At 42.2% G+C, this 11488-nt stretch overlaps 2 protein-coding genes and 1 long non-coding RNA gene across 4 annotated transcripts in view; 2 read left to right on the forward strand and 1 right to left on the reverse strand.

The window, feature by feature from the left end:
* LOC108249740 (tripartite motif-containing protein 16-like) overlaps nucleotides 1-11488 on the reverse strand; it is a 139996-nt gene that overhangs the window by 49472 nt on the left and 79036 nt on the right. The gene's annotated exons all lie outside the window — the stretch shown is intronic.
* Nucleotides 1391-8095, forward strand: LOC108251600 (protein phosphatase 1K, mitochondrial). 2 transcript variants are annotated; one of them, XM_037976484.1, is made up of 9 exons: nucleotides 1391-1524; nucleotides 3188-3365; nucleotides 3478-3654; nucleotides 3732-3904; nucleotides 3988-4112; nucleotides 4340-4505; nucleotides 5906-6050; nucleotides 6132-6266; nucleotides 7422-8095. In XM_037976484.1, exons 2-9 carry the CDS (start codon nucleotides 3255-3257, stop codon nucleotides 7551-7553), a joined length of 1164 nt encoding a protein of 387 aa, XP_037832412.1. In that variant the 5' UTR covers nucleotides 1391-1524; nucleotides 3188-3254; the 3' UTR covers nucleotides 7554-8095. The 2 variants fall into 2 exon arrangements, with proteins under 2 accessions (XP_037832412.1, XP_017297440.1); XM_017441951.3 differs by having other exon boundaries at nucleotides 3988-4088.
* LOC108251602 overlaps nucleotides 8765-11488 on the forward strand; it is a 4053-nt gene continuing 1329 nt past the window's right edge. The window contains exons 1-2 of the long non-coding RNA XR_001809363.3: nucleotides 8765-9621; nucleotides 10872-10925. This is a non-coding gene — a long non-coding RNA (uncharacterized LOC108251602). The remainder of the gene's footprint in view (nucleotides 9622-10871; nucleotides 10926-11488) is intronic.

Raw genomic sequence — 11488 nt, forward strand, 5'->3', positions numbered from 1 at the left:
CTGGAGTCCCTGGGAAAGGCCATCCAGTCCCACCTGGAGTCCAAGATCCGTGAGCAGGACAACCAAATCCAGACTCTGAGGAAGTCCATCTGCTCCAACAGCAGCTTCAGGGCGGACAAGAAGAGACGGGGAAGGTTTCTGGGTTGCTGTGTAAAGACGTCCACTGTTTCAGACTGAGCCGGAGACTTCCTGTCCCTCAGAGACGACCTTAAATTATCCGCAGGACACTGTTAGTGTCATTTTTAACAGCATTTGTAGTTAAACTAAGTAAAATGTTGTCCACAGTTTAGTTAAAGCTCTAAGTTGACTCTTTGGTGTTCATGCAGACATCCTGACATCTGTCAGTGATATCAGCAGATCTCCAGACTTTCTGACGGTCTTTTTTTAATGATTTTAGCAGATTTTTCTGTCAGTTTCAGTCCAGTCTGAGTATGTTTCTGCAGGTTGTTGGGTGTTGATGTGGAGCTGAGGTGACGGCAGCTGGAGCTGCTAAATATTTGATTCACTTTCTGTTTTATAAAACGCTGCACAAAACACGAAACACGTGAGCCCTGAAAACCTCGACTCAGAGCGAGGACTGTTTCCTAAATCCTTTCCTTTCTCTTCCTTTAGTTTTTCATGTATTTCTGTTCTTTCTTCCTTTTTTTAAAATTATTTTTCTTGTTTCCTTTTTCATCTCTTTCTTCCTTTGCATGTTGTGATTTCTTCTTCTGTATTTTCTCATTAACTCGCTCTTCTTCTCCTTTCTTTGAGTGTTTTTGTTGTTTCTCATTAATATAAACTTCTTTTAAAATGAGAAACATGTTTACTAACATTTAGAAACACTTCTGGTTTGTTTTTCTGTTTATTTCCCCCTCGGTGGGGAACTCTGTCCTACTTCTTTATTTCCTCCTCCTCCTCCTCCTGTAGGAGCTGTTGATGGATTTTTTATTTGAATAATTCAGAAACATTAAAGTCACGCTCGTGTTCACAACAGAGGCTGTCGTGTTTTATTCAGTTGGTCCAGATGTGGAAACATCCCTGATAACCTCTGAAGTTATTTTCATTGTTATATAATCTTTTTAAAAATGTTTAGTTGTCAGTTGCATTGATTTATTTTGGTTATTTTAATGACAAAAAGAAGAAAATTAAATCAAATAAGTTACAAATAAGTAAATGTTGTTTGAACCGTCCAATCATAAAGTTTACCTAATTTACACATTAAAATCCTCTAACCTTTACTTTAAATAAAGCCCGCTCAGTTTGTTTTATTTTTATAATTATTTAAAGTAAAAACTAAGCAGGAAGTGGAATTCAGACCCTTCTTGGCAGGGGAACCAGATCTGCCTCTACACCTCCGGGTCTGTGCTGACGTCACCGGCCTTGCCGCGCTCTGATTGGTCGGCTGCGGCTCCGTTTTAAACTGCCCCCTGGACTCAACAGCCACAGCGCGAGCGCGACTGAACGGCTCGAGGCCGCTGCTGGAGGCCTGGACACCTGTTGCCAAGGAAACCACAACAGGCGGGAAAATAGCCACAGAAAAACGTGAGTTTCTTTCAAAAAGCCGCCATTTAGATGTTTCTGTTTTCACTCAGTTGATCAGAAAACTTTTTAATTTTATTCAAAACACAAACTAAAGAAAATAATGTTAAAAAATTGTTTTTTTAAATAAAAAAATCAGCCGATCACTGACTTTGAAACCCTTTAGCATGATGCTGTTTGTTCAATTTCTTCTGTTTTTTATTTTTATGATGTTTGATCAATAATTTCATTTCTACTGTTAATTAAATTAAATTATTCTGTTTGAAATTGTAAAATAGTGTTAGTTTTTTATATTTTTGCTGAGATTTCTGTAGTTTTTAACCTGCTAATGCTACCGAAGCAGCTTCTGCTGTCTGCTGTGTGATTTTGCCATTGATAAGGTGAAGTCAAATCATGTAAAAGTTCAGTATTTTTCACATAAAATTTATTTCTTTATCTAATATAGTGTTTAAGTCAAATTATAATGATATTTTGGTTTATTTAATGGAAGAATATGTTGTTTTTTGTATTTTGTAGAAGTTTAAATGGAATATTTCAGAGGGTAGAGTTTGTATAAAAAAGCTTTAATTAACATTTTCAGACCTTTTGTTTTAATGGTTTGAGATAAAATAATATGCATATTAATGGAAAAATAAAACAGCAGTGTGTTGTTTTAAATGTGTGTGATTTCTGGACTGGGTGCTCCTGGATACTCGTGGTGGTCACGTGTTTTTGTTGTGTCCGTGGGTCTGAAGTCAGCTGAAGGTCATAAAACTCACAAACCTTCCAGGCAGCTGAGCTTCAGCTGGTGGGATCCATTACAAACACTGACCGTGTCGTAAAACGTAGAGTCCATGACGTGAGGAATGGGTCGAAGGGGACAGTTTCACAGTAGATGCTGTATGTGATGGTTTTTAATGAAACGGTTCAGTTAATGTTTTTGTATTTATGTTCTGGGGGTGTTCCTGATCAGACGGAGTATTTATAGAACCTGACCTGCTTTAGGAAAGGAAGTCGTGAAGAGGCAGGCCTATTTGTAGATCACACACTTGTACAAGAGGAGTAATGGACCCAGAGACATGCCATCCATGTTAATGTCCTAACCTGATTTATACTCATTTTAAGCCTTTAGTCCTCTGCCTCCACTTCATCTAAGGAGCAGACCTCCATATTGTCTAAATCAGTGGTTCTCAGACCTTTTCTGACATCTAATACTTCAGAAAACACTAAACTCTCCAAACAGCACCAGTCTACTTGAACTAACTCTAATCTAAAAACCAATCTTCTCTTCTTCTGCCCCACAACAACCGGAGACAAACGTAAGATTAATCTGTTAATTAATCTGTTTGCACCTTTTGCAGCCAGCAGGTACGACTGGTCCACTTTCCAAAGGGGTCCTCAGAATATTTTCCGCAGCTGTTTTGTTTCCATTTCGAGTCCGGATCTTTATTTGCTTGTGCCACTCGTCTTTTTGGCTGTGTCTGCTTCCAGCTCTGCCTTACAGTTCAGCTTGTGATGATTTGCGGTCTTGTAATTTAACTCGTAAATAGTAGATACCAAAGTTTCATCTGAAGGGATCCTGGTTGGACCTCAGGTTTGACGCTTTAATCTAAGAGACCATTGTGGTAATGATGGAAACACATTAGTCTTTTAAGAAATCATTTTATTTTTTTGTCCGTAATGTCAGAAAACTCCAACCTGGCCAGGTCTTCCATCTTCTTTAAGACCTCTGCAGCTGTTCATGACAGTCAGCCATGTCGTCTCCAGTCCTGATTAACCTCCTTCGATGTGGGCGCGCCTCCATCGCCAGACAGACCTTCTCAGCTGTACGATGCTCACCGGAAACCTCCACGCCATCTGGGCAGGTCAGCCTGTCTCCTGCTCTCCATGTGTGTCTCTTAAGGACAGATACGGGACATCGGGACACTTTCAGCAGGTTTTTACACAGCGTGTGTTTACCTGATGACCGTCTCGCAGGTGGGAGGGGCCTTGTTAGGGACGGCGGGCGTGCGGCGGGCCAGCGGGTCGGTCAGGTTCGACAGTGACGGCAGCGGCCAACCGGTGACCTGGGACTCGTTTGGGATTTGGGACAACCGGATAGAAGAACCAATCCTGCTGCCGTCCAGTATCAAATATGGAAAACCCATTCCACAGGTAAAATAAAGACAGACCCTCCCATAAATCCACATAACTCCAGCAGATGAAGGTCAACAGGTGTGTCTTCCTCTCAGGTCAGTCTGTCTCGGGTCGGCAGCGCGTCGGTTTTGGGTCTCAGGAAGCAGAACGAGGACCGCCTCCGCATCGCCCGTATCCATGACAACCTGCTGTACTTCGCCGTGTTCGATGGCCACGGAGGCCCTCACGCCGCCGACTACTGCTGCACGTTCATGGAGAAATTCATCAGGTTGGATGAAGGCGTTACGGTCAGATCTAACGCTGAAGGACGCTTGACGCCATTTTTACAAACCTCTGAACGTTTTGTTCCAGAGACGCTCTGGAGGAGGACAGCGATCTGGAAACAGTTCTCCAGAAAGCCTTTTTAGATGTTGAAAAGGCTCTCCACACACACCTGAGCTACTTCAACAACGGTACAAGAGAGGAGCGGTCTAACAGTTAAATAATAGGGCCATTTCTGTGGCGGCCATCTTGAATCGGGTTGACTCCAAAGGTTAATTAGTCGTAGATGTTCAGCCAGTGATTACTTCATCTTTCCGTGGTTAATGAGATATTTTGCTAACAACAACACACGCACTTACAGGGGTTAATACAAGCATTGGTAATAATTTTAATGCTGCGTTGACTTTTGCAGCATTCAGTTTTTGCCTCTCGTTCTCCACAGCCTCCTTTCTGACGGCGGGAACCACGGCGACGGTTGCGTTGCTGCGCGACGGCGTGGAGCTGGTGGTCGGCAGCGTCGGCGACAGTCGGGCGCTGCTGTGCAGGAAGGGACAAGCCAACATGCTGACGAAAGACCACACGCCGGACCGCAAAGACGAGAGACAGCGGTACGCCAGTCAAATGGACACTTTACATCTTTTCATCCCAAAAATATCAGTAAAGGAGCAACATAAACATTACAGGTGTTATAAACTCGTGAACATCTTGGTGTCGCTCCAAGATTCTGACTTTATTCTGTCTGATTCACAGTCAGGAGGAGAATCATCACATTTAAAACCAGGTTAGCATAGTTCCTCAGCTGAAACAGCTGGAATAAACTGGGTTTGAAGTCACGCTAAGGTCCACAGTTTGCAGGTCCTTTGTTGGCTGATTTGGCTCCTGTGAGGAACTGAAGCTTCAGAGCGAGCCGAGCAGATGAAAGGCTGGACCAGCAGGGTTCGGCTTTCCCAACAGCCGATCGGGTCGTCGGGTATAAATAGACTGGAGGCAAACATTCATCAGCTTCAGCCAGAAGCTGAAATAAGAGCAGAGCTGCAGGTTGAGAGCTTTGGGATTCCCTTCGGCTAAAAGCAGCTGGTGTTATGTAACAGCCGACGTTTAGCTGCGCACGTCACTCAAACTCAAATGTTCAGACATAAATTGTCTCTAAATGTCCTTTGGTGTCAGTAGCAGCAGCTGTTAGGCTTTATTCTTTGTAATTTAAACCTCTGTATAAACTTTACTGAAGACTAGCTGTTGTGTAACAACAACCTTCTGAGCTGACGTCACAGATTTAAGGCAGTAATCCACATTTTTCATGTAAAGCATCTTATATTCAGCTGGTGCTGCCAAAACGTAGTTCACTGTTGGGAGAACGGACACTTCGTACCCTGACGCTTCTTGTGACTCTGAACCCTGGTTCCTGAACCCATTCTGATAATGTTGATGATTCATATGGTCCACAGTCACCATGACTAATGGTTAGATTAGCCCCGCCCCCCCTGGATTAACTGATGTTAAACAGGTTAGGACACCTGAACAACTCCAGTCAAACTGTCAGAAGTGTGGAGGTTTAATATTAGCGGAAGTAGTGTTGTTTCACAGCGGTGTGTCACAGAAGCTTGGAATACAATAATTGGAACCCCGTGTTTGGCTAGCCATTAGCCTAGCCTGGATGAAGACTTTTGCCTGTTTCTCAGTACTCCATGCTCCATTAATAACTTTTAAACAGAACATTACTTAAAAAATGACCAGACTGTCCCTTTAAGTGTGTCTCAGTTTGATTGCAGTTTAATCTCTTTCCTGTCTCCAATCAGTCACATTTCTCTCACTTTTTTTTACATGAGAGAAAAGTCCTGCAGCCTCACGAGAGACTTAAAAACAACTGAAGACATTTTGGGACGTCCTCCTCGAACTCTGTTAGTAATTTGTCCCCAGGGAGACGCTGTCTGAGACCTCAGAGGACTTCACGAACCGCCGATGTGGACCAGACTCTAACTCATCCTGCTTGATGTCTTTCTGTGTTCAGGATCCAGAGGTTTGGTGGCTTCCTGTCGTGGAACAGCATCGGTCAGGCAAACGTTAACGGGCGGCTCGCCATGACGCGCAGCATCGGAGACTTCCACCTGAAATCGAGCGGTGTCATCGCCGAGCCGGAAACAAAACGAGTCACTGTGAGTCGGCTGGCTTCTCCTTTACACACGTCGGTCCAGTTGCTTCGTTATAATCAGCTGTATGTGACGACATCTCCGCAGGTCCAACACGCCAACGACTCCTTCCTGGCTTTGACCTCCGATGGGATTAACTTCCTGCTGAGCGACCAGGAGATCTGTGATGTCATCCACCAGTGCCACGACCCCACTGAGGCTGCAGAGGTCATCTCTGAGCAGGTAGACCATTCATCAGGTTCAGCTTTACTACAAACTGTCACAGAGTCGTATTTAACGCAGATTTGAATGACTTTGAGTTATTATTGGTTCAGATCAGCTGCCTGCAGCCATTTCTTCTCCAAAACCAGAGTTTGAAGGTTTAAACCAAAATAACACGACTCATTAAATCTTTGACACCTACTGGTGGTTTTACATGTCAGGACAAAACAAAAACAAAGTTTATAAAATCTAAACTGAACTGTGAGTCCCGTCTATAAACTTCTATAAAGACAAAGTTGAGACGTTAAATTAAATGTAAATAAAAACAGAATTTGGTGATTTGTAAATCTCATAAACCCCAGTTTTTCACGATGAAACATGGAGAGCATATCAAATGTTCAAACTAGGGAATTGTACCATTTTCTTTAAAAAAAAACAACAGATTTTTGAAATTTTTGGCAACAACATGTCTCCAAACAAAGATAAGTAAAGATGGACAGAGGTTCACCAATCAGCATCAAACTGTTGGGACAATTTCAGAACATCGGCCTCAACTTGCTTCAGATGTGCTAAAATGTTTAAATTTCTCTGAATTTTAGAGAAAAACTTTGTTTCAAGCCGAAGCAGCTAACAGGCTAACAGGCTAACAAGCTAAGAGGCTACGAGCTCGGACTCAGACACATACAGTGTCTGCTTTAAATTGGACATAAAAACTGGTAAAACTAGACTTTTCTATTGCGGTGAATATAAATAATCATAATAATTTCTGTTCGTTTTGATCAAAGCTACAAAGAGCCACATGTGGCCCCCGAGCCGCAGGTTGAGGACCCCTGGTTTGGTGTAAAATGACCTGCAGACTGAATAGAAATGACTTTATTTGTTTTTCTACTCAGCCTCTTATTTTTACCAATAAAACGTGTTCATCTGAACTGTTAGTTTATAGACCATCCTGTAACTGGGGTAACATTTAAAGTTAGATTTTTATTTCAGTTTATATCTGTTTCCTTTCACATTTTGTCTTTGATGCCATCCATAAATGAATAAAATGGCTGCCTTAAAGTTTAACATGACACATCTTCAGTTTAAGCCATTAGCCCGTTTTAAAGAATGCGACCTGAATAATTAATGTGTGCGGACTATAAATAGGCCCGGATCAGCAGCTGGAATGTGTTTCAGGCGCTGCAGTACGGCTCGGAGGACAACGCCACCATCGTCATCGTCCCCCTGGGAGCCTGGGGGAAACATCAGAGCTCCACCAACATCTACAGCCTGAGCCGGAGCTTCTCCTCCAGCGGCCGATGGGCGTAGGCACCGGAGGCGCCACCCGAACCCGAGTTCAGCTACTCCAAAACCCTCTGAAAGGATCCAGAACCGCCTCACGAATTCTTCAGCGCCACGGTAGCATCAGCTGTCAGCCGTGTAAATAGACTTTAAATCCATTTATTTTGTATATATAGAGAAATTAGCTGCAGCAAGTTCAAGAAATCATGTTTTGCTTTTAGACGAAACCTTTTAACGCCTTCTCTGTGTTTTTATTAATTTTTCTAATTGATTTCAGCCAAACGTTGTTTTATTTTTAGTTAAAAAGCTCCGTTTGGATCGGAGTTTGTCCGGGGAAGTTACAGGTTTGAACCCCGGAGGAAACATTTAAATGTTTAAAACAAATAAAAACATGTTTTAAAAACAATAAACAAACTGATATCAGGACGAAGCAGGAAAGAGAAATTATGACATTTCTGTAACTCTGGTAAAGATTTGATTTGATTTGTTGTTAAAAAGATTAAATCGGTCAAACTGATGATGGTTAAAATCTGATTTTCATCTCTGGAAATAAAAAAATCTAAATTCTACTTCAGTTTTTATTGGTTTTACTTTTTTCCACACGTGTTTAAACTTTCACAGGTTTTGTATTTCATCCAACCAGCCATCCAACCATTGGTCTGTCCAAATAACCATCCATCTATTCATCCAACCAATCAACCATCCAACCATCCATCCAACCGTTGGTCTGCCCAACTAACCAACCATCCATCCAACCATTGCTCTGTCCAACCAACCATCCATCAGCCAACCAACCAACCAACCAACCAACCAACCAACCATATATTCATCTATCTATCATCCAACCAACCAAACATCCAACCATCCATCTTACCGATCGTCCATCCAGCCAGCCAATTAACCATCCATCTATTTATCCATCCATCATTCATCCAACCATCTGTCTGGTCAACCAACCAACAAACCATCCGTCCATCTGTCTGGTCTGTCTCCAGCTCCACTCATCAAAATGACTCCCTGAAACTTGAACTCCTCTGACCGATTGTCCGTCCAACCATCCATCCGACCATTGCTCTGTCCAATTAACCATCCATTCAACCAACCATCCATCTATTTATCCATCCATCAGCCAACCAACCATCTGCCATCTGTTCATCCAACCATCCATCCAACCATTCAACCAACCAACCAACCATCTGACCGAACATCCATCCATTTATCCATCCATCATTCATCCAACCATCTGTCTGGTCAACCAACAAACCATCCATCCATCCATCCATCCATCCATCCATCCATCCATCCATCCATCCATCCATCCATCCATCCATCCGTCTGTCTGTCTCCAGCTCCTCATCAACCAGACTCCCAGAACCTTGAACTCCTCTGTGTGGAGCAGATCCTCCCCCCAGAAGGAACTTTCCTTTTTTTCTGGTTGAAAGTCTGATGACCTCCTCAGGCTTAGAGGAGCCGACTCCCACCGCTCTGCTCACAGGTGGAGGTTGAACAGAAGCAGGTTAGTGTTAATTATTATAACTTACTCTGTAGCACAGGTAGCTTGTGTCTCCGGCTCATTTGGTGCTGTTAGACACTGATGTAGTTAAACTTTGAATCACAGTCTGTGAGGACAAATAACAATAAAATAAAACAAACTCAGACAAAGTTAACATGGAATGGATAATATAAATGTATTAAACAACATTTAAACGACACAGGTGACACAGAGATGAAGAGTTTCAGGTGTCGGTTGGACACGTTGTTTTGTTTTAAAGTTTATTTCAGATTTTGTCAGCAGATTAAATAAAGTTTGTCCTGAAGTTCCTCAGCTGATTTCAGTCTCAGGTGTCCGGTGGTGCCGCAGGAATCCTCGGCTCTGCCAGAGTCCGGATGGAGGAGGGTAAATATAGAAACCGTGGAGCGTCATTAACATCTCTCACATGTTGGAAAGGTGACGCTGATGGTGCAACACACACACCCCTACACACCCCTACACACACACACACACACTATAACTGGACCTAGATAAAACCTTAAATAAATAAATAAAACCTTGTGATGGACTGCATGTATATTGACCTTCAGGAAGTGCTGCTGTGTAAGTTACCGTGTGTGTGTGTGTGTGTGTACTTGTATTTGATACATTGTGGGGACAATTGTCCTAACATATACTACCTTGTGAAGACTAACTGCTCCTCGTGGGGACCAGACTTTGGTCCCCACGAGGAGAAATGATGTTTTTGGATTAGGGGTTAGGTTTAGGACTAAGGTTTGGTTTAGGGTTAGGTATGTACTGGTAATGGTTAGGGTTAGGGTAAGGGTCAGGGTTAGGCTGTAGTTAGGGTGTAGAAATGAATGGAAGTCAATGGAAAGTCCCTGCAAAGATAGAGAGACTTAACATGTGTGTGTGAGTGTGTTGTTGTTGTGGTTATTTTAGTGACCTGTTTGAGTTTGAGACCTTTTAAAGTGCAGATTTTTCAGGACATTTGGTCAATTTTAGCTGATTCTGTGTACTTGCTCTATTTTTGTGCTACTTTTAGCTTTTCACTACTTTTAAGTAGTTTTTCTACTTTTAGCTCAACTTTAGCTTCTTTCAGCTCATTCTAGCTCAGTTTCAGCTTCTTGAGCAAATTTCATCATCAGTCATTCATCTCTCAACGTTCACACTGTCTTTTAGTAGAAATGCAGATTTTCTCAAGCAGCTGAATGCGTGACCTTTGAACTCTTCCACCCTGTCGGTTTCCAGGAGTGAAGCTGAAATCTGTAATGACTCCGTTTGACCAGCAGGGTGATCTTTTAATCACATTCACTGTTAGTTTTTACTGTCTGTCTTCTGTTTTAAACTCACAGTTTGAGAAGTGCAGCTTTTTATTTAACTGATTTGATGAATAAAAATCCACAGAATTTTGAACGAGTTGATTACAGATCGTCCTAACGATATGTGTCCAGATGGATGTCTGGGTTCAGTGGATCAGTTTTAGATCCATCAGGGACCGACCTCCTGCTGCTGCAGAACAACACACCGACCCGAGCCGGTTTACAGCCCGGGTGCAAAAACAAAGTTGTCAGAATATAATCAGTTTTAGCCTGATGCAGCCTGCAGGCTGATCCTGGATGTGGATCAGCCTGCAGGAGGTCTGATGTTCTGTTAATCATTTAATTAGCCTCTGGTGGGTTAGTCCATTTTATCCTCCTTTATGACTTTAGTTGAATTAGCTGAAATAGTGTGTTTTTTATGTTAATCTGTATGTTTTCATGATGACTCTGTGTTTTTGTGTTTTTATGATGTAAACCACTGTAAAAAAAGTGATGAAAAGTCATAAATAAATAAATTTGACTTTTTTTTAGAACTGAAGGACAGAATTTAATCTCTGAGGAGCTCAAAGCTGGAATCACCTGCAGGTCGGTCATTAAATGAGACATCTTGATGTGAATTACATGAACATGAGGTTCATATTATATTACATATTTATTCCGTATATAAATATCAGTGGTGGGCCGTCAGGGCCTGCAAGGCCTTCTCTGCTGGCCTAACAAATATCTGAATAATTATTATTCAGATAATAATAATTATTCAGATAAAGTTTTTATCTGAATAATTTTTTGAATAATTATTATTCAGACATTTGTTATTCAATAATAATTCCAAATGGTCGGTCTGCTTCCTTTCATAGCCTTTCCCTTGGTTGCGCTGTTTCCAGGCATGGATTTTTATATTAAAGCATTCAACCAATCACATTTCAGCAATCATTTGTTGCCAGGGTCAAAGAAATCTGCCTGGAGGCCTTCACAATCAGTTCTGCGGGCCCTGTAGTATAAAATAAGTGTCAACCAAGCTGTTTCTTCAACCAATCAGATATTGAGTTGGCTACACCAGGGCCCTCTAGCAGGCGTACGGTGACGTCAGCACATTCGTACTCTTTGATTGGATAGTCAGAGAGCGTACTAGCCAGACCTAGCAAACC

The sequence above is a fragment of the Kryptolebias marmoratus genome, linkage group LG7 (genome assembly GCF_001649575.2).
Source record: "Kryptolebias marmoratus isolate JLee-2015 linkage group LG7, ASM164957v2, whole genome shotgun sequence".
NCBI lineage: Eukaryota > Metazoa > Chordata > Actinopteri > Cyprinodontiformes > Rivulidae > Kryptolebias > Kryptolebias marmoratus.